The sequence below is a fragment of the Leptonotus elevatus genome, chromosome 10, assembly GCF_054856555.1.
Source record: "Leptonotus elevatus isolate MCC_2025b chromosome 10, RoL_Lele_1.0, whole genome shotgun sequence".
Classification (NCBI taxonomy): domain Eukaryota; kingdom Metazoa; phylum Chordata; class Actinopteri; order Syngnathiformes; family Syngnathidae; genus Leptonotus; species Leptonotus elevatus.
This window is the reverse complement of record NC_141248.1, coordinates 17,804,900-17,830,482: the sequence shown is the minus strand read 5'-3', so window position 1 is coordinate 17,830,482 and position 25,583 is coordinate 17,804,900. Positions and strand designations below refer to the sequence as shown.

General features: G+C 42.3%; 2 protein-coding genes and 1 long non-coding RNA gene across 6 annotated transcripts in view; all 3 read right to left on the bottom strand.

Moving 5' to 3' along the window:
- The window catches only part of kaznb (kazrin, periplakin interacting protein b), a 92,421-nt gene extending 81,866 nt beyond the window's left edge, over positions 1-10,555 (bottom strand). Inside the window, exons 1-2 of one of the 3 annotated variants that reach the window (XM_086086320.1) lie at positions 10,472-10,555; positions 10,311-10,397 (exon numbers count right to left, since the gene is read on the bottom strand). Coding sequence is in view for 1 of the 3 variants with exons in the window: in XM_086086319.1 (XP_085942445.1) it covers positions 10,311-10,392 (82 nt within the window). In the remaining 2 variants the exon portion in view is untranslated. The remainder of the gene's footprint in view (positions 1-10,310; positions 10,398-10,471) is intronic. The other 2 variants (XM_086086319.1, XM_086086321.1) reach the window with 2 other exon arrangements.
- A 226-nt stretch (positions 10,556-10,781) lies between these two features.
- Positions 10,782-14,331, bottom strand: LOC147167426 (uncharacterized). The gene is made up of 3 exons (XR_015096240.1): positions 14,288-14,331; positions 13,213-13,598; positions 10,782-11,774 (listed from the first exon to the last, which is right to left on the bottom strand). It is a non-coding gene; the product is annotated as an uncharacterized LOC147167426 (long non-coding RNA).
- Positions 14,332-15,551: 1,220 nt separating this feature from the next.
- prdm2b (PR domain containing 2, with ZNF domain b) lies at positions 15,552-25,307 on the bottom strand. 2 transcript variants are annotated; one of them, XM_086086315.1, is made up of 4 exons: positions 25,198-25,307; positions 20,820-20,903; positions 16,266-20,590; positions 15,552-15,816 (listed from the first exon to the last, which is right to left on the bottom strand). In XM_086086315.1, the coding sequence occupies exons 2-4, from the start codon at positions 20,836-20,838 to the stop codon at positions 15,799-15,801; spliced, it is 4,362 nt and encodes a 1,453-aa protein (XP_085942441.1). In that variant the 5' UTR covers positions 20,839-20,903; positions 25,198-25,307; the 3' UTR covers positions 15,552-15,798. The 2 variants fall into 2 exon arrangements, with proteins under 2 accessions (XP_085942441.1, XP_085942444.1); XM_086086318.1 differs by lacking the exon at positions 25,198-25,307 and adding an exon at positions 24,482-25,153.
- Between the last annotated feature and the right edge of the window lie 276 nt (positions 25,308-25,583).

Genomic DNA, 25,583 nt, shown 5'->3' with positions numbered 1-25,583 from the left:
AAAAATAACCCAACTATGGGTAAAAAAGTGACCAATCCCCTACTTGGTTCAATTTGACCCAACTTTGAGTCAAAACGTGGGTCCTATTGTATAAAACAACCCAGAAAGTTGGGTCAGATCGTCTACTTGGGTCAGTTTGACCCAACTATGGGTCATTTTGTATTAACCAACCCAGAAAGTTGGGTCAGATTATCTACTTGGGTTAATTTGACACAACTTTCTGGGTCGTTTAACACACACACACAAAAAAAGTAATTTTGTACAATACCACCTAGAAAATTGGGTCAGATCATCGACTTGGGTCAATTTGACCCAACTTTCATTGTTGTGTTATACAAAATTACCCTTTTTTTTTTTTAAACCCCAAAGTTGGGTCAAATTGACCCATAAAGTGAATCAGTCCATTTTTGATCCATAATTGAGTTACTTTTGACCCAACTGTGTAAAAAGTATATTTATCTCAGGTGATAGCAGTTGGGAAGCCCTGAGCGACACTCCAGTTTATGAACAAATGTGTAGAGACACTCTCAACCAATGACTGCATCCATCCGGGGGAGTTTAGAATTGATGAATTTGACTTTGAACCCTAACAGACACCCTTGGGGATGAACTAAAACTCCATATTTTCTTCCATTTGCACTTCCTGTAACTGGAATCTTCTGTCCATACTTTGACACTCAAAACTTGTGGTCCGTTTTTTTCTGCTGCTCATTAAACGTAATATGCGCACGCCAAGTCCAGAAACCGCATGGGGGGAAGGAAACCTCGAGTGGATAACTTTGCTACATTCTCAAAATGTATGAATAGCAAATGTGAATTTTAAATGAGACGCGGCTCACTGGCACTCTAGTTGGTAATCCTTTCATAATGAAGCCAAATCATTTCTGCGAGCTTTCGCTGCTTCAGTTGATATGGAAACAGCAGCTAATTGCTTGCAGATATAAACATATACACACACAGATTGTATTCCCAATTTTCCCACATACAGAATGTCCTCTGCAGTAGATGATAACTTTCCTTGTGTAGCCCTTTAGGTGTGATCAGTCACAGAAAGTGGCTTGGAGTCTTTGGGGGATGAAAAGCGCTGGAGGGTGCAGCTGCCTCAAATTTGCGAGAGGCAACACTGCCCCCATCTGGTCACTTTCGACGCGTTCACATGACGTCATGATTTGCTCAGATTTCGCCAGGAATCGATCATTTATCACAGCCTAAAATGTTGACTGGGTCACTGACGATACACTGTACTGAAAAAAGATCAATGATGTCAACAATTAATTGACTTTCATCACATTATAGTCTTATCGGTCAACCCCAAACGTAAACGCAATTACAGTCACAAGCGACTTCAGTAGACAATCCAGGCTGAGTTCCGACTGCAGGTTGCACCAGCGCTCATTAGCACGCTCGCGTGCAACTCGACAAAAGCAAGTTCAAAGATGCATCGTTTTGAAAAAAAAAAAAAAAAAAAAAAAAAACCTTCACGCCGATCACATCAAATACTGCAAGTTCCCGTCGCTTCGTCTGCTGTCACATGAACCTCCAGCCATCTATTTATTTTTTATTTTTATAGCGCTTTAGCTTGTTGTGGGGAGCTGGAGACAGAATTTGAAGTTCATTCACAGGCATATGCCAGACTAATAGATGTTGTAATTGGCTTCTATTTATGTGTTATACTGCCCCTTGGTGGCCAAAGGGCACAGAGAAGGAGCAGCACAATGAATGCGAGACTGTAGAGTGCTACTTTTTTTTTTAAACAAAAATAATACACATTACTTTTTTATTTTGGGGGAGGCTGGAATGTCTTCAAGGCATTTTCAGTTCATTTCAAAAGGCGAAATATGATTTGAAATGATGTATTTATTTATTTGATCCAACACTGTATTTGCATGATTTTAGCGCAGATACACGACGCAAGGTCAAACAGCACACAAGGTGAAAAGTACACAAAAGTCACACGGCCGTGATGAAATCTTCTCGCCACGTTCCGCAACGCGCGTTCTCCTTTCAAGTGCGGCTTAGTTGGATTCAGCGCGCTGCTCATCCAGCCACTTCAATTACATCAATTTATAGTCTGACAACTCCCCGCCCACGCTCACGAACACACGCACGCGCGCACACACACACACAAAAAAAAAACATGCTGGGTTGTTTTCCAATCCTAACCCACTTGTTGGGTAGCTGTGGAATTGAAGCAGATTGGGTTGCATTCACCCAAGGTTGAGTTGATTATTGCACCCGGCAAATATAACTTGAAGATTGGATTTGTGCAGGCTGAGGCGCAGAAGCACTTTTGTTGTGTAATGAAGTTGAAGTCAATTTCTCCAATCCTCAACCCAATACGCTGGGTACGAGTAACCCAGCATTTGAATGGACCCTGTTGGGCCATGCACCGGGTTAGCCATTTCACCCAATCAGCAGTTTAAAAACAAAGGTTTACACAAACAAGTCAGATGACAAAAAAAAAAGAAGGACTTTGACATTTTCACTTAGGGATGTGCTCACTTTTGTTGTCAGGGGTTTAGCTATGAATTGCTGTATTTTGAGGGAACAATACATGTAATATAAGATCTACACTGACTTTTTATTGTCTAAAAGTGTAATTTCTTCCTTTGAAAAGATAGTTTGAATGTGAGGGGTGTACTCACTTTTTGACTTAGCTATGATACCCAATTTGGGCTACTTTTTGAGCCAGCACTTTTAAGACTCATTCAAACTAAAAAAAATATTTTAATACTTTGTCCTTCACTCCCAAAAACGTATTTATACATGTTTTTTTTATGCTTGAGCATACAGAAGGCTTTGATGCAGCTTCTGACCTGAAGAGGTCGCTTAAAGAAATTGTAGTTATTACAAAAAACGGCCAGCAGGTGGCAGAAGACGATAAGAGATCAACCAGGGCCATGTTGGAAAAAAGCTCATTTTACCCATTGTTTTCAACAGGTTTGTGAATAATGATGAAACTTGGCTTTGTTCTAATGCTAAACGCAAACAGATAAAAAGAAGAGACTAATCTTTCCTTTGGTAGGTTCCATTTTTGTTATTGCAATGGAACACAATATTCTGTGGGCCTTGCAAAATCAGTCAAAATCCAATAAAACAGCCGGGAGCAAAGGGGGTTGCTTCAGTGAAAATGGCTGGGAGTGAATGAGTTAAGATTGTACATATACTTTTTTATCTTCTCAGAAACAACGATTTTCGAATATTTATATAGAAAATATACACGCCGTACGTGTCATACTTTGTATAAATGATGCATAGTTTGTGGTCGGAACACTGAGGCGTTCACGATGCGAGCGAGTGTGCCTTGCATGTTAAAAGGAAGCATCCAAGAGAATGAGCTACATTTCATCACCACAGGGGTGACTGATGCATATTTATACGGGCGGCGGGGAGGGAGCCGGCAGACTTCTCCTCGGGAAGGCGCCCGCTCGCTCGCTCGGCATCGCGCCGCTGCTCAACAATCGGGATGCGAGATGTCACGTCGGTGACAATCACGCAGAGTTGGCTGTTGAACTCCAGCAAGAAAGACGACGCTGAAGTTGTATGGAACTTGTCGCCGTGTGCTCTGGAGCAATTGTGTAACAAGAATGAAGTTGTAATCGACATGGAAACAGCAGGAAAACAATTTTGTTCTTAAAAAGTATGACTTTTCTGGTCAAATTGATTCCTGTAAAATATTTTTTTCCAATATTGGGAATGTATTCTTGTATCATTGTGACTCTTTGTAAAAATAAAACATATTTTGAAATCTTTATTATTGTCATAAAATAACAACGTGAACAAAGTGTTTAATTAATTGCCCCCCCCCCCCCAAACAAAAAAAACATCTAAACAATTCAGGGAATTCAAATTTTTTTGAGCAGTGTATTATAATTTGTTTAATATTATGACTTCCCGTGATATTAAGTCTAACATCAGCTGGGATGAAATGGAACTTCCTTAAAATGAATTTTTTTTCTCATAATATTAGCTTTGATTAAGTAAAATAGTGGGGATGGGGGTGTGTGTTTTTTTCTTTACATTCCGTATTTGGACAATTATTATAAACGTTTAAAATATATATATATTTTATATTAATAATACAATTTGATGCTTGTAAAATTTCTGGTAATAATAATAATAGTTACGCAATTCTCATGTAAAACTATATCTTTCTCATTATATAAATAAAGTTGTCTTTTTTGTGTAAATAGAATACAATATAATGTATTTTCTTATAAAATACAAAATTTTCCTTTAAATATTCTGACGGACGAGCCAGAACTTCATTCTTGTAAAATTATCCCCCCCCCCAACAATAATAGGCCTTTATCTCCTAAAATGAATTTTTATTTCTCATAATAAAATGACTTAATTTCTTGTAAAATGATGACTTCTTTCTCAAAATATAATCTTTACGCTCATAAAATCGTCACTTTCTTGTAATGTGAGTATTGAAATTCTTAGTGCTATAATATAAAATCATTCTTTTTAGTGGAAAATTACTATTCATTTCTTATAATATACGTCCTTTTTTTTCTTGAAAAAAACAAAACCTCGATTTAATCATATTAATTCTCTGACTATTTTGTATTCTTTCTCATGATAACATTTCAAAGCCCAGCAGTGATGACCTTCCAAGCTACTCCTTAAAAAGCATATGCAAGATTTCTATTAATAATGCATCCATTTTTGGTACTTAATTGTGGTGAGACCACGCCGGCTGGCTACGCGGCTACAGTGAGGAGGTGAAGAGAGCGAGGAGGAGTTTAAAGCAGCGAGTGGGCACTCGGAGGCAGATATGCGGAGTCAGCAGACATTCCGGCACACGACTCAATGATGCAGAAAAACGCAGCTGTGACAGCAAACACGGAAAAGCGCTCGAAATTCACTCTCGATATTTTAATAACAACACATTTTCGCTGTCTCCTCCGTTGTCATCCTGGACCGGATTTCTGTTGTACATGTTGAGCGGTTCTGCGAAAAGCGGCTCCCTCTCGAAGCTTAAAAGCGCTGCGTGTCGAGTTGATGCAGCAAAAATGAGCACGTTGGGCTGCATATTTTTTAAGTGTTGGAGTTGTGAGGGCGTTCGATCTGAGGGAAGATGTTCGCTGGAGGTGAACACATACTTGGAACGTGTTCGCTCACCTACACATACTTTCAACATCAAGAGCATAATAACCATTGATATCATGTAGGTTAACATTCACCAGGTGCAAGTGCCTCCGCCAATTATCTATAAAACATGGCAAGAGGTCTTTTTCAGTTCAGTTTATTTGTATTACGCAAAACCCAACTAGTTATAAAATAAATTGTGCAATTACACAAAGAGTACTGTAATGAGGTATACACGTAAAAGTTAGTTAACTAGCTAGTTAGTACAATGGCGTTAAAACTGTTCCGCAATGATTATTAGGCTAGTAAGGTTACGGGAAAAAAATTGTTAGCTACCTAGCTAGACAAAGCCTAGCCTACCGAGCTACACAAAAAGGACTTAAGTTACACAGAAATTAGTTGTTAGGTTGTTATTTGCACAAAATAACTAGTAGCTAGTAAGATTATACATAGTTGCGCAAAAACTAGCTCATTGGCTACCTAGCTAGTTAGTACAGTTGCGTAAAAACTGTTCCGCAAACCCTAGCCTACCAATCTACACAAGGTTACAAAAAATAGTTAGCTACCTAGCAAGCTAGACAAACCCTAGCCTACCAATCTACACAAAAGGGACTTTGTTACACAGAAATTAGTTGTTAGGTTGCTTGTTGCACAAAAGGTAGTTAGCTCGTAAGATTATAGATAGTTGCGCAAAAACTAGCTCATTGGCTACCTAGCTAGTTAGTACAATTGCGTAAAAACAGTTCCGCAAACCCTATTTGGCTAGTAAGGTTACAAAAAATTGTTAGCTAACTAGCTAGCTAGACAAAGCCTAGCCTACCAATCTACACAAAAAGGACTTTGTTACACAGAAATTAGTTGTTAGGTTATTTGTTGTACAAAAGGTAGTTAGCTAGTAAGATTATATAGATAGATAGTTGCGCAAAAACTAGCTCATTGGCTACCTAGCTAGTTAGTACAATTGCGCCAAAAGTAGTTATCGGTATGCAAAGAGTAGGTTGAACCCCCGTTTATCGCGGGGTGTATGTTCCAGACCCCACTGGCAATAGGTGAAAAATCTCAATATAGTTTACGAAGGTCATATAAAGGACAAGTGATGTTGTCGCAGCTGTTTTATTAAATGTAATTTTATCCCTCCTACACATTTGAAAGATATTTAAACTTATCACAACAGTTTTAAAACATAACAAAAATAGTTAGGTTGAAAGATTACAAAAATATTAGATACAGCAAAAAGGTTGGCAACTAGCTAATTTGCTGAAACACACAAAAAAAGTGATGTGGAAATTAGAATGATTGCACACAAAAAATTGGGGAAAAAATAGAATGATTACACAAAAACGACTCAAAAAAGAAAAGAGTCCTATCTCGTCAGTTATGCGAAAACTTTAGCTAACAAAAGCACTACTGGTACATTCTTTAGTTAGCAGGATTGTGTAAAAGATTTGCATGAACACAAAAAAGTTACGTAAAACATAGAATGAGTACACAAAAAAGTAGCGACATAGTTATGCTCATTATCACGCTAACATTTTAGCTAGTTAGATTACACAAGTAGTATATTCTTTAGTTAGCAGGATTAAATAATATGCATGAACACCAAAAAATATTTAATGTAACCAAGAATGAGTACACAAAAAGTAGGTACGACTTACTATGAGTCACATTTTTTTTTCATCACTACTTTGTTATTGTGCAAAAACATATGACATTCTTTAGTTAATTAGCAAGATAAGCAAAAAAACAATGCAAAAAAAAATTTCTGCGTTAAATCTAGTTAGTTAGTAAAATTGCACCAAACTAGTTACCCAAAAGTTGGCTGCTTCCATACCAAGCAGAATTACACAAAAACGAGTCTGTTTCGTTTGTTTGCTAGGTAGGTAGATGGGAGAATTAAAGAAACACAAAGCTTCTTAGTTATTTATAAAACTAGTAAGGTAGCTACCAAGACGTTCGCCACCAAATATTAGACAAAACAAAACAATTAGGAGGATTATGGATTACACGCACGCACAAACCCTGTGTTGAACTACTGCCGCTGAGCACAAACAGTGAACTCCCGCTGTCAGCCAACTCCAATTGCTTTATTGAGCGGCCTGATGGAGTTGGCGGCGGGGAGCTAATGAAGACGCATGTGTCTCGCCGCAAGCAAGGAAATCGAGCAGCTTATGCAAATGGGGGTCTTTAAACACCTCATAAGTCAGCGCGTTTGTACACCAGGCAAACAAGTGACACACACTCGCGGCAGCTGATTGGATTGGGCAGTAAATAAAGTTGAGCAGCTTTCCCCGTTGAGCATATTTGGACTCGGACCACCGCCAGATGCTCTGCCGGGCTTCATTAATGCAATATGCGCTTATTGTTATTGTCTTTTATTTGTTATTTCCAGCCATTCGTTTTCTCGAGCGCTTGTCATCGCTAATGTCACAGCCCATTTTTTAGAAAGGCGGGATACACCCTGGACTGGTCGCCGATCAATCACAGGGCTCATTTACACTCACGCCTAAGATTCGAACCCAGATGCTTTACTGCGAGCCAGATGTGCTAACCACAAGGACAATGCGCAGCCACAATTATAACAATTAGCCGCAAAGGTCAAAATAAAAGTTGTTAGCCAATGACGGTAGTCGGACCATCACGGAAGGACTTAATTAGAAACCCAAGCTAACACGAGTGGAGCAATACATGCAGACTAAGCCAACGAAATTAGTTAAAAATACTTTTTAAGGGCGCAAAAAGTCAACAACATTAAAACACATTAAGATTACAATGGCTATAATATTACCGACATTTTACAACGAATGCATCATTCCAACCACGCAGGTGTACCTAATGAAGTGTCCAGGGAGTGTACGCCGTGTGAAATCTAAAAATAGCGCCGATGCTCTCGCTTTGAACCTCTGCGTTGGCATTAACCATAACGGATGCGTCATAAAGTCCTCATATGGGGACGCAACAGCTGAGAATTTCACTCAGGAGGCAATTCCACCTCCCGGCTGCCCACGCGATATTTTCTCACCGTGACACTACAATAACGTCCCTCAAGCGAATCCTTTCAAGGTTGCCTCCTGAAAACCTTGATCGCTGCCACTTGTCAATAATTCAACCTTTGCAGCATTTCCCTGCGTACCTGCTCATATATCCGCATTATGAATATGACGCGCTCGCTCGTGGGATGCCGAGTCCTCGTCAAACTGCTGATGCGGGAAAAGGATCATGTCTGAGAGATACACAACATGGAAAATTGACTTTTTAATTGCTTTTGAACAAATAGTCTCTGAAATGTGCGCCCACCTAGCAAGAGTGCAAAAAAAAAATATGCAAGCTGCTTATGTAGGAAAAATGCATCTTTAAGTAAGTCAAGTATATATATATATTTTTTCTTCTTCTTTATTTTCCACATCAAGACAACGAGGCGCTCTAAAGCGGCCGCGGCATCCCAAAGCCCCAGCCAACACGCTAGCTGTCAAGTCAGACCTTTTTTCCCCCCCCCTTCTTACTTTCTAGTCTTTTCTATGCGTGCACTCATGGCAGACAACGGTGCACTCTAAAACACACCGCACACCGAGCAATGCGTCCGAACAAACAGGGCTGAACTCCCGTGCAGTGCGACTCGTTTTCAGGAGAGTCCCTGAGTCGGCCACACATTTTGCACGGCGGCAACGCGTCAGATGTAACAGCCAATCGAAATCCACGTCAGATTTGACACACACAAATTTGTGATTAATCGTTAGTTAACTAGTGAAGTCATGTGATTAATTATAATTAAAAATTGTAATCGCCTGACGGGCCTAATTAAAAAATATATTAAAAATAAGGGGCGTTTAATCGTAATTAATCGCATGATAATTTAATATCTCTTATAAATGTACAATTAGGTTTTCATAAAAAATTTAATGAATTTTTTTTTTTTTTAACTAATAGAAATAGTTCACATTAATTTTTGACGTCTATAGTCGTCAATGGCAGTGAATGAGTTAAGAGAGCATAACTCCACTTAGTAACATCTTTCTGTGAGTATTCATGCTGGGTTATCATTATTGTAACATAAAGTTGTACTCTCATTGGCACATCTGCGGGGTGAAAATAACACTGGGGAACACAATTTTTAAAGAATCTAAAATCTAAAACTGAGCTCAGTTTTTGAGCTATAAGATCTGAATTTTCTTTAAAAAAAAAAAAAAAGAAAGAAAGAAATGAGTAGTGTGAATGTAACGAAAACAATGCGGTGGGATAGTTTCAGGCTTTGAAAACTAAAACACTTTTCCTTTTTCAGCTCTTCTTACTACAGTCTTACTACAGCTAATCAGTGGAATTTGGCTTATCTGGAGGGTCAACGTGCTAGACTGCAATTTTGGAATCAGCATGCCCAATTTTACTTTTAATCAGTACAAGTCTAACTCAAAATAAATAAATAAACAACTTAGTGTAATCTAATTGCATTTTTCTCCTCAATATTGCGATTTGTTATACAACAATTTATTTCAAGGACCTTTTTGCCATGTATTTTCCAGGAAACACAAACATTAAATTAATCTATTTTACAATAAACAGTATCAGATTAATTATACACAAATGTTTTGGTCTTATAGGTTAGTCTTAAGGTAACATTAAAGGTGAATAAAACGCAAAATTAACATGAAAGACTGTTGTTGATAACTTACCGAACACTTCTTTTATTTACGCTGACTTCACTAAATTCTCTGTTTTTGCAATATTGAAAATTTGAAAATTGCGTTCCACTACAGCGAAACGTCAATTTGTATTCAATCAATTGCAGCTAAATTGTTCAGAGAAGGTAACAAGTACAGTGTGCTCTTTTGACAGATGCGTGCCACAAAATTAGCATAATGTCTCCCTTTTAAGAAGAAACCGTGCACTTTGCAGATGTGCCCGCATCGCAGGCACACAATTAAAACATCAGCCACTCGTGAACATTTGCCATCCTTGTAGCTTCCTTTTTGCATCAGTGATGGATGAGAGGGATCTGTTGCATGAACTAAACGAGCCTAACGGGAAGGTTGGCGGGGTGCAGTCAAGCAGCGATGGGGAAGCATTTATAAAGTCCTCCGAGGGCCGCGCAAAATTGATGAAAACGTGATCCAACATGACATGATGAGCATTTGGGGAGTTTTGGACGTTTTTTTGTCCTTTGCGTCCCGTCCCTCCGCGGCACGTCAAACCCTCCCGTGTAAGAGAAAGGAACGTCAACTCACTGGCTTGCATCAGCTGTCCCTGCCGCCCGAACACCTGAGAGAAGGTGGCGTCCTGGCTGCAGCAGGTGAGCGTGTCTTCCATGGCGGCTGTGGTGAGTGCAAGAGACGCGTCACGGCGGGATGCGAGAAAGAGCCAAGAAAGGAAGGAAGGAAGGGCTTACCTTCCAAAACAACGTCCGCTTCCTACTCGCTGCCGTTGAGGGAGCAGACGCAGCCCCGCTAGCTCGCAGCGATGTGAGCAAGAAGTGCTCGCTGTGTGGATGATGGGAATGGAGAGGGAGGGAGGGAGGGAGGGAGGGAGGGAGGGAGGGAGGGAGGGGGGAGGAGGGGAGGGGTGAGGATGGGGAGAAGGGTTGGCTGGGTGAGTTTGGTGGTGAAGGGAGGGGCCGAGGAAGGTGGTTTTCTTGGATTGAGGAGGCAGCATATTCATATATAAGGATGGGGATGATTATATATCTATTATATTTTGATTAGGGCTGTCTGGCGATTACAATTTGTAGTCATAATTAATCGCATGACTTCAATAGTTAACTCACAAATTTGACATCTGTTCTAAATGTACAATGAAAAGTTTCATACTCTTACTAATATAAAAGTGGGGAAAATATTAAAGGAATAGAAATATGGCTGCATATTTTGTTCATTGATACAGTCATTTCATAATAAATCATGAAATGGAGTTAAAATTAAAAAGATGTACTGTACTGCAAAAAAAACTAGTGTGATATTGATTTGTGTTTTTTCAGGTCATTTTTCTGATGGCATAATTACATTTGTAAAACGGTGACAGCTCAGTGCATTTTTCTTTTCATATGAAGAGCTATCTAATCTTTAACATGAAGTAAGTTGTGAAATTCTGCACATTTTTAAAATTGGAAAATACAACTTGACCCCAGTCTCCACAAATATATGCATTATTATTAAATATATTACTGCTAAATTTGGACGTGGACGTGGACGTGTCTGCTGCGTTGCGACCAAGTACAGGCTTTCCAAGTAAGGGGTGGCTCATTAAATCGCACATTTTAAAAACTTAGTGGCGTTAAAGGAACTTTAAACAAACTCAAAATTAACACACAAATTTTAACAACCCTCATTTTTATTATTATTATTATTATATATAAATGGCCACAAATCACAATACAGCGCTGATTGTGTGGGGATTTATTATTGTTTTTAATATGGATTTATATTTAATACAGAGCTAGGATTAAACCGTGAATTTTGACTGTGCGTATAAGATTGAGATGAAAATAAAGCTAAAGTCTAAAATATTGCTAATTTCCTCCTAGTATGTACAGTATGTTTTATATTTAATACAGAGGCGCTGTGCTGTGTACGTCGTCTCCACCCTCCACTTTTATCTCACTTCCTCCCCTTCCGCATTCCCCTTCATGCAAATCCTTCTCCATCCATCTCAAGGCTCGGACGGCCGCCGGGAACCTCGAGAGGTTAATCTCCGCCCTGTGATGAGGACAGCGAAATTGAAAAAAAAGAAGAAGAAAAAACGTCTGGGAAGAATCTGATCAACGACTTGAAGTATGCAGTGAAAATTGGATAATGAGTCAAAACAAATCCCACGCTGCGTGTAGCCAAAAGGAGATCAAAGAGCACATGCTGGCATCAAATTACATCAATATAAAAAAAACCTCTCTTAGGTCTTAGAGGCACTGTTACATTGGGATGCGGTTGGCATGGCGACCTCAGGCCAACTTCCCTTTTCTTGCTTCAGTGAGGAAGAATTTTTTTTTTTTATCATGTTCAAGCTTCTACTCTTTGGCATTTTAATTCCGGTTGCAATATTGTGGAGGCAAACTGGGTAGTGAACTGCACTGAATTGCGTTTTCATGAAAAGAGGGAGCGCACGGCGGTGTGCTGCAAACAGAACGATTTCACCATTTGACATCACACATACGCACACACCTGGTGGAATATAAACTGCAGCCCTAAAGTGCACTGTGACATGACTTGCACATGTTGTATAATATCCCCCAACCAACCACTGTGTCCAGTATTGGCTCACCAGGTAATCGCACTTAATTGTTGTGACAATTAACATACACATAATGTATCTATACCTTTGTTAAATGGCAGATTGTACCCCCTTCCTCATATAGCACTTTACTACCCAAAAATAAAAAATTAAAGAGCACTATAGCTTGTTGAGGAGCTGTGACTGTCTCCATGTACGCCCCCAGGCAGCCAAAGCATGCGCGCATCAGAAGGAGCAGCAAAATGTCCATTGAGTTGAAGTTAAAAATGCGGCAAAAACGGTTTAATTCTTACTTTTTTTTTTATTTAAGAATTGTTTTAATAAGAACATTATTATAGAGTGGTATATTGATTTCATAAAACATGTTTTGGGGGCATTTCCATTCATTTGAATGGGGAAATATGTTTTGAGATAAGAGTGTTTTAAGTTACAAGCCAAGTTACATATACTCTTGTGATATTTTTTGTACGTAAAATACACTACCACAAAATGATAGATTAGTCTTCTTTGGGGCAAACCTTAAAGGTAAATTACTTTGACTTAATTTCACCTTCTCTAAACTGTTCGATGTTTCTGCACATTTTGCACAACTTTCTGTTCTTACAGAGCCGAATTCACAACAGGTGGTTTAATCATGAATTTAAACATTCCTTCATTTTGCTGTCAACCTTTCATGAGACCAAAACAACAGTTGAGAAACAGCTCCTTCCCAGGGAGGATCTACTCTGTAGGATTTATTCAGCAGTTATCAGCAGGTTGAAATAGATGTTTAATGCTCGAGCTTCTACTTCTCTGACATTTTAATTCCGGTTGCAATTCTGTGGGGTCAAACCGGGTGGCGAGCAACACAAAATTGCATTTGCATGAAAAGAGAACGCAGCGGTATAGTATAAAAATATTCACACTCACCTGGTGCAACATAAACGACACCCAAATAGTGCAGGTCCGGAGACTGGGAAAGTCCTTGAAAGGTAGACTTGGCATGCATTGTGAATTTCATTGTTCAGGTCCCCGTGAGAGCAAATTGTGTGAAAGTAATGAAATATTAACAGCTCCGCAAGTGTATTCAAATGTTTACCTGTAAAGGTGCATTTTATGTTAATCCTGACATGTCATCCAAAAAGCCACATTTACTGACCTTTTGAGTTAGTATGTGCCTTGGTTAAATAAAGATTAGTAAAGAAGAAGAAAAAGGATGAATACAGACTGTAATACAGTATATGGACTTACCGCCATCTAGTGGTTTAGATCCAGTACGTCCCTCCCTTACAGCAACACGATGGGACGACTCCGTTCTAAGGACAAGGACATAGTAAAGAGTATACTTCCATGAACATAAATATACACAGTGCACGCCTGGAGCAAATTTGTAGATACTGTCCAGGCGTTGGAAGTAGCCTTAACTAGAGAAGAAGCTCATAACAAAACAGGAAACGTTAACTTTTTGTGCCAGGGAAAAACTAGTCTGGCAATAGCGAGATTGATTTGTGCTTCACTCGAGGGAGTTTGTTAACTCACAAATACCGCGAGAATACATCTTGCGAGAGCAAGGTTAGGAAAAGGCTGGCTATTAATACATGCAAATATATATATATATATATGTTAGCCACTAGGTGGCAGTACCGCTCTGCTAACAACTTCCCTTTACCTGACCCAATGTCTATCAAGGGGATGTTAATCGATAACTTTTTACGCTTGCAGTGAAAAATGTTCACATTGCTTGTTCCGTGTCAAACATTTGTAATGCTTTTATGTACGTTTTTAACACCACACAGGTCGTAAAAGTCTAAAAACACAAAAAAACGTACATAATTTGATCGACACATTTCTCTTTTCCAGTCTTTCTCTTTTTCAGTCAACTGTTGACAACGCAAATTGAATTAAAATGCAAAGGCACATGCGTGGTTTCTTATTGCCACTGCATCTAGTCACAGATCTGCTCAACAATGACATCAGTCCAAAAAGTCTAAAAAAATATAGTTACCTTCCCATTTGATCGACAACTGACAATTTGCACATGGTAGGGACTAGTATCAATTAAAACTGATTATTTCATCGTTGAAAAGGCAAAACAAAAATCCTCAGTCAAGTCTCACTTGTCAGCAGTTTCCAGTCCAATCCGAAGCACATTACTTCCAATTTTTTCCCCCTGTAAGAATGTAACAAAATAAATCCAAGGACATGGCCACTGTAAGAAACAAATCACTTTTGTTGGGTCAATAATAGCAACGCTTTACTTGAGGTCATTCGGGATGTTTGTTCATCCCTATACACAAATTTTCCATTTACGCTGCAAGGCAAAACACTTTTTTGATTCATCGTGTAAATATAAATTAGAGTCCATTCATAGTGTTGAATTTGACTTTCCCATGTACATGCTACAAGTGTATCGAGCAGCGCCTGTGCTCGAAATGGCGGAGAAATATTTATAAAAGCATGTTAGGAGGGACACCGGCATCCATTTTGTTACATTATGTTGGCATGGCTCTCAAACAAAAATTACAACAAAAAAAGCCACAAAGAATGTGGGAATAAGAGATACTGTTACATTTTTTGTCCAAAAATGTTTCAATCATGCATTTTGAACATATAGTGACCGATTTTCAGGAGAAAAAAAACCCCACTGACAAATACATTCCATTGTTCAATTCATGAGGCCAATCTTTTACACATTTTGGCAGTTGATTCTAAAGTGCTGCAGGGACGTGCGAGTGATGTTTAATGCTTTTTTTTTGTGGACAAGGATCAATATCATCGCATGTCAAGTCGGCGAGTGGGCCGCAATAACGTTACCGCTGGAATCGCCTGCTAACGTCAGAGAAACAAACGGACAAGTAAAAACATGAGATGTCATTGGGATCCAGGCTGGAGAAATTAAGTTGTCCATCCATACATGCACGCACACACACAGAATTCCTGAGGACCGATTGTTGCAGTCAACTGCCACATTTCATTTCCCCACACAAATGATAAGCCCATAGAACATTTTCAACAATACGACCACTACAAAGGTTGCAATCCCACATAGGTTTGCAGAACAAAACAAAAATGCATGAACTGAAGCCAGTGGCCACTGGAAGAGACTTGGAAATGTCTTCTCTAGATTATATACTATATTTCAACTCATGCATTAGTAGGCTTAGGGAAAATATATTGTCCAAAATGAGCCTAAAACAGCCAAACGTAGAAGTCCCGAACTGATGCATGATTGCCCTTTGCAATAGATCAGCTTTGACAGAGCCCTAATGTTACTGTTTTGGGTCAAGTAATGACACATTTATTTTACATATATTTATATATATTAACTCACTGCCATTTACAGTGTGTTTCTTTTTTGCAAGGCTTGCGAAAAAACACACAAACGGAGGCTCAGTTTAGTTTGCATGACAAGTGGAAGAAAAGGAAAAGAGTCAGTCCCGCAAGGCAGTCGAGTTGTCCTTAATTGTGGGACAACAAGATCCCAATGTTCCAGGAACACGACGAGGTCAACATGGCTTACTTCATCAGCACCTCCTGGAACAACACAGCATGTAGTTTAATGCACGGTGTCACAATCTTACGACAAACAAAGAGGGAGTTTGCTATTTCAAAAAACAAAAATGTCATACTTGCTAATGCACACACAATGTGTGAATCGAGTCAACTTGTGGGGGAACTCTGATGTGTTTTGTTCCCCTTTATCTGGCCATTAGCGTGGGTCTTAAATGTAGGTAGCCAAAACATGCCTAATTATAACTAACCTGCATTATTAAACTAACCACCAGAGGGTGCTGGAACTGCACAAATGGAATACAAACTCCTTTTTAACAAATGCGCTGGTTTTAAGAATAATATCGTGACATCACGATATTGACGTTATCATTGACATCCATAGATCAGAGAAGTGAGGCTACATTCAAATCTTGCTAGCAGACTTAACACTGCAAACTCCCCCTTTAACATGAAAATCCCAAATCACCCACCGGAGCGTCTTTAAGCTCAGGCGTGGGTGCTTCCTCGGGTTTGGCCTCGGCGGCAGGGGCTGTCATCTGCGAGCTCCTGGTGACGGGACCGCTGAGCCTCTCCCTCATTCGGAGGGAGAAGCGTTCTTCTTTCTTGGGCTGCGGGGGTGACGACGACTTGGGCTCCGCCAACCTCTTAGGCGGCGCTTTGCCCATACGCTGCATTCTCGCGGGCGTTTTTTGTGCTGCGGCGTCACCGGGAGAGTGTGTGGGCGATGCCTGAGCCTGGATCTTCTTGGCTTTTTTGCCGGCGGAGGGGGTCGCCGCTGGGAACGAAGCGGGCCTCTTCTGCACACTTTTGCCCTTCGCCGTCTGCAGTGATTCGGGTAGCTCTGCTGCACCGGAGCTACGAGCTCTCGTCTTCCCGAGAGGTTTGAGTTCGGGCTCAGTTTGTGCTGCGTCACACTCCTTCTTCCTTGTATTTTTATCCACGCCATAGACGGCTTCTTTTTTCTTGTCTTCGAGTTTTTTCTTGCTCTTTTTCAGGGTGGGTTTCATGGGGCAGCTGACGGCCATGTGCTTGCTGAGACTGGCCTGATAGGTAAACTCCCGGCTGCAGTGGGGGCAGACGGTATTTTGCACCTCTTCAACTTTAACGGCAGCTTTCTTTGCCGAGCTGGCGGCTTTATTCTTTTGTGAAATCGCTTTCTGGACCAGCTGGTTTTTCTTCTTACTCAGGGCACTCATTTTTGTTTTGCTTGCGTCCTGGTTAAAATTCAGTCTCTTTGGCTGGCCCATTCTTCGGAAGGCACTCTGGCCTGCTGAGGGTGACGCCACCCCGTTGGGAGACTTGACTATTTGCTTGAGGGGTATGGGGTTCTTCTTGGGAGTGTAACGCTTCTTGTCGCTAGCGTTGGCGCAAGCCAAAATGTGCTGGTGCAGCTCTGGCATGTTGTCAAAGCTGTTGCCGCACTTGGTGCAGCGGATGGCCGTGCTGAACGTCTGCGGTATGTTGTGCGTGGTGAAGTTGGTGGCGGAGGCCATGGAGCCGGCGTGGGAACGACTGTGATATGGAAAGGGGGGCGGCTTGTAACTGGGGTAATGCTGGTTCTGGCCCAGACGGACGTCGGGGCCTTTGGGCTTTCCGCCCTCAGAGGCCATGATCTTGATAGTAGTGTAGAGCTCCTCATTGGGGTCCTCCGTGCCGTCATCTGCGTGATTACCATTAACGTCAGGCTCTTCTTTTGCAGGCTTTGCATCATTTTCTTCTGCCGCTTCCTCAGAATTCTCTTGTGCTGGTGTGCAGACGCTGATTTCTTCTTTGGCTCTGGATGGGTCGGTGAAGTTTTGTGGCCGGAGCTTACCACTCTCCACGGAGGTATGTGTGCAGGTGTCATTTGGATGCAGATCTTTTTGGTGCTGTTGCAAATTGCAGAGAAAGGCAAACTCCTTGGAACAAACGGAGCACACGAAGATGGTGCCCACCCCGTGTAGTGTGGTCCTGTGAGAGAGAAGTGCGTCTGCGTCGCCAAATACCTGCAGGCAGAACTCGCACTTGAAGGGCCAATCAGACGCGTGTTCGGCAATATGCCCGCCGAGCTCCTTCATGGAGCTGAACGGGCTCTCGCAGACGTTGCAAACAAAAGTCTTGCAGTAAGACGAGTCAATTTTTTCGGATGCGGGGTTATCGGGGTTCTTTTCGAGAGGCTGAGGTGAAGGGTCAACATCATCCCGAGGCACATGGTTCATGACAGAGGCATCATCTGTGCAATTCTCAGGCTCCTCTTTTATCTTGGCGTAAGGAAGGCTTTGTAGAAGCAGCAGTGGGGCCGGGTCTTGTGACACAACAGGCGGCGGAGATGTCGGCAAAGACTCCGGCCTGGGTGACAGAGCAGCCAAGTCGGAGTTTTCAGACTTTGGAGTTCCTGAGTCGAGGTCTCGGTGAGTTTCACCGTTCAGCAGGCTGCTGCTTGCCTCAGTCAGAGAAATGTCTTCTGTAGCCGACAGGCCGACTGAAGAAGGCTCAAGAGGTGCAGGATGAACGAGGGGATCTTGGAGTGGAGTGTTCGGGGAGTCCAGTGTCTCAGAATGATGCTGCTCTTCCTCGTCTCTGTCATCACCGGCAGACAAACTCCCCTCCTCTTCAGACAGTGACCATGGCGACATCTTTGGTGATAGGACAGGAAGAGGCCGTTGGGCCGCCGAGTCCGCGGGCTGAGAGAGAGGAGAGTTCGCCATGGCTGGCGGCGAGGGCACGGTGGGTAGTACGGGGGGAGGCGGCGTTGTGGATGTCACGCTCGAAGTGCCGGGCGAGGAGGGGTTCATGGTGACGGGGGTTAGGGATGGAGGAGACCGGTGGGCAGACTCAACATTGGGAGACTGCGGTTGAAAAGTGAGGTTGACAAGCGGCGAGGGTCCCTCCTCTGTCGGCAAAGGCAAACCCACGTACTCGTTCATCAGCACCTTTTCAAGCATGCTGGTGTTTGGCTTCTTCTTTTTGACTTGCAGCTGTGGTGCTGCACTTCCCTTTAAGTCCACATCTGCAACAGTCTTCCGATGCAAGCTCAAATCAAGTGCAGAATCGCCGAGAACCTTGTTGGAGGTGTCCCCTCTTCTACTGACAGTGTTCGACAGGTCCAAGGGTTGTTGATTGCAAGCGTTGCCAGAGGAGATTTGGGCAAGGTTACTTCCACAAGGGCTCAAGGTTGCACTCTCATCCTTGTCCAGAGAGTTTTCAAGAGGGGAGACACTGAGGTTCTCCAGCTTTGGTACCTTTAGGGTGTACGAGCTCACCGTCTCAGACTTGCAGCCTTCTGTTTTAAACGGCGAAGTGAGCTGCGGAGACGACGGGGGCGAGGCCGTTCGTCTTTTAAACCGACCCGAGGAACCTTGCAGCGGCGTGACAGAAAGCGGGGACGCCAGCCTATTGCTTTCCGTTATGAGCGTGATGGACGTCTGAACGTCTTGCGTCTGGAGGAGCTGCTTGAGCTTTGGCGACAGATAAACGTTTTTCTCACGTTGAAACCCCGATGAATCCGCCGCTTGATGGATTAGGCCACCCACTAGCAAGTTAGGCGAGGACGTCGCCATGGACGACGTTTCCGTCTCTACTTTGAGGCCGGGAACAAGTGGCGGTGTCGACGTTCTTCTTTTGGATGACGGCGGACAGAAGCTGGACACTTGCTTGGCAGTAGTGGCTCGAGCATCCACCTTCAGCGCCTGACTGAGTTGGTTGGGGCTGATGATGACGGTGTCCAGACCAAAGAGGGCAGCCGATCGAGTGTCCACTTCGATGACCTCACAGCTACTCACCGTGCTGGTGGACACGATCTTGCCGTCAATGTAGAAACTCAAGTTCTCTGAGATGTTTTTGGATATGTCCACAACGTAATCGTCCCGGTCGGCCTCGTCTTCCGTGTCGGCACTGGGTACGTACACAAGGGCGGGGCTGGTATTCGGTGAAGCGTTGGGTCGCGGCTGAGCTGACGCCTCCTGCAGCAGCATGCCTTTCCGCCGAACGCCCTTTGGTAACAAGTGTCGTTCATGTATTCTGCGCTGGTGCCGTCGCATGTTAGTGTGCGTGCCAAATGCTTTGTTACAGTACTTGCAAGGATGGAGCTCTTTAGATGCTCCATTTTCATCTAAAATGAAAGGAGGGTCAGCATGAGGCCCTGATTCCTTGCTCGCCGTTTCATAGTGTGCAGGTCCTCCAGTTAGCTGCGAGCCCACGGCCGCATAGTGACTGGTAGGGCTGGTGCAGTCAGGACTGGAAATGTCCGTCTGCACCAAAGGGCTGAGCAGATGAGCAGTTCCGGCCAAGGAGCCGGGCTTCTTTTTTAAGCCACTTTCGTGCCTCCTCTCGTGGCGCCGCCGACCCACCTGTGAGCCAAAGGACTTGCTACAGTATTGGCACTTGAAGAGTTGTGCTGGTTGGCCAGCGACGGCGTGAATGTGGATGTGACGCTCCAGACCCTGCCTGGTAGAGAAGCGCCGTTCACAGTGCTGACAGGGAAATGAATCTCCGTGCGAATCCCCTTCGAGCAAAGGGTCGAAGTCGGGATCGGTGTCGGCGTCCTGTTCTTGCCCGTGAGGCGGGGAAGACAGGGACTGGCTTCTTCCCATACCTCTGAAGGACACGTCGGGCTGCCGCTGGACTATTTGCTGCTGTGCTTCATCAGGTGCCTGCAAATCATTAGCATCTTCTTCCTCTTCTTCCTCCTCTTCCCCATTTGCCCCGTCCATTATGTCAACTGACATGTCCTGCACATCTCTGTGGTCAGTCATTTCCGAAGGCGGGACTTTGGAGGGTCCTTGTGTTAATGGCCTCTCATCCTCCTCCTTCACACCTGTCAACAGTCATCAGGAATGTCAGGCAAATAAAGAATCGACACCCAGGATCATGTATTATATTTGACAATATATTTTAAAGGTCACGCAGTGATGTCGAAATTGATAGCTTGCTCAGACACATTTATAACTCTGGGGCGTGTTCTGCTTTTTTTTTTTTTCAACATTCATTCCACTGAAAAATGTGCTTCAGATGCTTGCCGGAAAGGCAACATATTCACTACTTGCCTTCGAACCCATCCCACATCTCCAAAGGTTGGTCTCTTGTTTTCTGCAAGTCGGTCAGATCAGCTCTTTCAGCTTTTCTTTTGGCTGCAGACAAAAACAAGAAAAACTTGACAGTTTCAAAGAACAATGCAAAAGTGTTTCCACCACATTTCCGTAAATGAAAAGCTCCCTTTGAATGATAGGGCTTCTCAGAACAAGACGAGCCAAAAATAATTGATCATATAAAAATAAAGCTGCGATGTAACTTTTTTTTATTTTATGAAACTGAGTTTATTAATTAATTCTTAAACTTATGCTGTCATATTCATAACATCTTTTTTTTCTTGTAAAATCTCTTAAAAGTACAAGGCTCATAATGTTACCCTTTTCCTCAGTAAAATGTTGACGATAATCACAAAATATAAAACTTCTTGTGAAATTAACAACTTTATACTCATAATAAACAGGACTTTATTTGAGTCGTACCGTCATGAATATTTAGACTTAATAATTATTGTGAGGATTCGCCTCAATTAGTAACTTTACATCTTCATTGTTAAATTAAGACTGAAAGATCCTACCATATTCTTATAAAATTCTCTCTAAAAACAATATATCTACTCATAAAATTATGTTTTTATTCTGGTTAGGGATAGACTGATTACCGGCTTCTGACGAATATCGGCTGTCAAGATAAAAATCTGACAGCCGATGGTAGATCAATTTAAAACTGTGTTAATCTCAGGGAACTATTTATTTACATTGTAGTTTACTTTATTAGAGATGCTGCTGACCCTGAGAACTCTCTGTACCTTTTGTTTTTATTTAAAAAAAAAAATAATAATAATAATAATAAATAAATATATATATATATATATATAAGTGAAACTTCTACATTTCAGGTATTCTTTAATTTTGGGACAAAAAATATTTACTGTAGAAAACTTAAGTCTTCTTTTAACTTTTTAAACATACTGTCAAAGCCTCAAGTCAATTCACCTTCACTTGCGTCACTCAAGCTTTTGTAAGTCAAGATGAATCAAGCATTCGGGCTATTTATAAAGCAGCTTTGAGCAACTTTATAACAAGTGTGCGATGTGAGACGCGTCCGTCATGGCATGGTAAAAATCTGCATGAGGATATCCAGCAGACATTCTAAGCTTTACGCAGCTTTCACAGTGAGCATTAGCACGTTGTTTAGCCACTCGGACACTTCGCCGCTTGAATGGCGAGATTCGACGAGCGTTCGCAAGCCAGCGACACAATTGGCTCCAACGTATGGGAATGTAGTGAGACCATGAGCAGACCGGGAACTTGAGTGACTCTGCAGGTGATGTGTTTTTGCTGCTTCTTTGGCTTTGGCTTTGTGTTGTCCCCCCCCCCCCCCCAATTGTTAACAGTGGTTAACACGTGACCTTTCGCCTCAGAATGTTGCTTAAAACAGTGAATGTGCAGTTCATAAACGGTATACGCTGAAGTTGGGGTCCACAGTTTACGACGTACTGACATACAAGATTTGCAGGTCAAGAAGCGCACACAATGAACCAGTTTGCACAGCCGCTTGAGCAAGAACACATCTTCACGCAGCACAAAAAGGCACACCAAGTCACTGCCGCAGTTACTGTTTTTCATCTGTTCTATATTTATGGCTTACGGGAATTGCGAGTGGGGCGAATGATGCTTGAGTGACGCGTTCGACGGCTATTCTGAAGTCCATCGTGACCAGCTGTGAGGTCACGGGACCCGGCGTTACAAAGTCGAATTGAAAATCAAAGCACGGCGAGGGAGTTTGTGTGAGGGAAGTCATTGAGTGTGCGTGCACTTGGGGACACGACTAATGACTGCATGGTGTCAACACGGACCAAGTCAGGCGGCTTCATTCAAGCTGAATCACATTCTAGCCTACAGGGATCCATAATGCGACTTGAAAGGGGTTCCCTCCGAACGGCCTACATCCATGTGATGCCATTACACATCAAGACACAATTTGATGAATTGCTCGGGATGTTCAATAGCACTTGTGATACATAAAACATCGCCCCCAAAAAATAATGTTTAAGGAAATTCATTCATATATCATATATATATTCATACATATCCCAATATAGCATTTTCCTTTAAAATTGCATGGAACCCTTACTTTGAAACCCTAACCATATTCTCACACCAAAAATCCTCTTTGAAATGTCAATGTAGAACCATAACTAAGGCTTGAATCCCAAATCTGAAACCCTAACTCTGTCTAGACACCCTAACCAAGGCTATAAGCCCCAAATTGAAAACCCAACACTAACTTGAAAGTCATCTATGATTGAAACCAAAGTTTGAAATATTTGAAACTCTAAACACATTTTGACACCTTCATTTTAAAACCAACCTCAGGCAAGAAATCCCAATTTGTAACTCTTGGTTGGAGCCCAACCTGTATTTGGAAACCCTAATTACTCCTAGATTGGTATCCCACTTTGAAACTCTAATTTTTGTGTGACACTTGACTATGGCATAATACCTGAAATAAAAACCTAACAAATTTTCTTGAGAGTTGAGACCCTAATTTAAAATGGTTCAAACAAGTTTGAAAAATAAATTTGCAATTTGGCATGTCGTTCAATGACAGCGGAGTTTTTCATCTCATCAGACTTTGATGTCAGTATCTAACATATTTGATAAGTTGAGTGATTAAAAAGTGCAGTTTACACATCTTTCATGAAGCATGAAGTGATATGTAGGAAGTTGTAAAGCCATAGCTTTGTTTGCATTATTGTTGTTATCTGCACTTTAGTTTGTGTGGTTTCTTACTGATTTTCAGCATAGTATATACTTATGTTTACACCACACTTGTGTGGCACTTGCGGTGGTGAAGGTTCAAAAGACTGCACATTGTAGTAGACAAACTGTCTTTAATATGAATGCTCTATTTGCCTTCATCTTAGTATCCTATCACAGATCTGATATTGTTTGTCAAAACACGATAGATTTCTTGTTTTCGTTGAAAAAAAAAAAAGGACCTTTAAAAAATTTAATCGCAATTTTGAAAGGAGGTGGGGGGTATAGTGCTCCTTGAAATCCTAGTTTGAAACCTGAATTTAAAATGATTCAAATCCAAGTTTGAAACCTAAATTCCCAACACTGTTTTAACACCCAAACCCAAGTTTCACATTCTCATCTGACAGCCTAACCTTGAGTTGAAAGGCGACTTTGAAATCATAACTGACTACACACCACTTTGAAACCTTAATCATTGCTTGAAATCCTACAAACTAACTCTCTATTTTAGCACAATCCATGCATTTAGAGTCAAATCACATGAACTAACAAGGAAGACTCATCCATGTCACAAGAGCCGAACAGCAAGATCCATTTATCTTTTACTGACTAAAAAAAAAAAAAACTGTCCAAAGTTCATAGCGCATTGCGAGGCATTTATCCTCAAGTCAGTTGAACATTGTGTCCAAATTAACAATTTCCTTGTTTGATTGCACATCATTCAAAGTAAATATATAATATAAATGCTTTTTACACGATTGCACAACTTTAAAGAAATGGCGTTTTGATCGGATGTGATTCTCGTATAACCTTGTAGATGTGATCAAAACACATTAGACGTCCATCGAGTGGGGATGAAATATCGTTATGGAAGTTTGTTCGATTCCAATTGACAAGTGAAAAAAAAAATAGTTTACCATCTGCTCGGAGGTGTCCCAGGCTAGCCACCTAGCTTCGCTTAGCATTCGCCCGTCTTGACAACCCGACTGACTGGTTATTCCGCCGAAGCTTAAAGCGAGCGCCGGCTCGGTTCGAACACTCCCCCGCAGACGTTCGAAACGGACGGGATATTTTTATTCGCTACCCGATACCGGTAAGGCTAGAGGGGGCCGGGCAGTAGCCACTCGCCAGCAACCGTGGCGGCGGAGATAGATAGTCGGGCGCTCGGCTTAGCTTTAGCTCGCCGCGCTAGGCCACCATCAAGTGGAGGCTCGCCGATGGATGGCTTTCATGCTTTTCGGGAGCTCAGGAAGGTCACATCCTCGACAAGGAGCCGCTCGCGCTGGGGAGGGCTCGATGGCGAGGCGTGGGAGCAGAGCTCCGGCGACCGGTTAACGTAACGACTTTGGGGTGTCATTCGGTACCCACAGCGATGACTTTGATATCGGACATAAAAGTGGAGAAAAGCCCCCCTTCTCCTGCTTCTCCTCTTCCTCCTCCCTCCTTCATACTCATCGACTAGCCTCCCAATGCTAGCCACTAGCTCAACTTAGCTACCAAGTGCTAAGAAATCACTCCGCGGCTAACTTAAGCGGAGGTGTCCGATGTTGGAAGTCGACCTTATTTAAAAGTGTGTCAAATCAACTTAAAAGTGTCCTCCTTTCTGTCAAACACGCACAAAACGAGGCCTCACCTCGACAGTTTTTCCTTTCTTCCTCCGGTGCAGCTGTTATCTCGGGGTTGTCTCGGCTCGCCTCGCACGGTGCTGTACCACACCAGCAGCAAGCCAGCAGCAGCTCGTCTCCGGACGCGATAGGCTGCCAAGAGTGAGAGATGAGCCGGAGCACCAATCACGTGCCGCCTCGCCGCCCTCTCGTCACCGCCCCTCCACCACAGGGGGAGATTTGGGACAGCGAGCATCTAATCTGGCTGTGATGCGTTCATGGTGCACTTTGGTACCTTCCATGTCAACATGTCTGCGCCCAAAAAAAAGAGTAACAGTGCACTACTTTGACTTTGTTCATTTCGAACCTGGTTGATACGAATGCGGCTATAAACACGGAAGACGACAAAAATCAA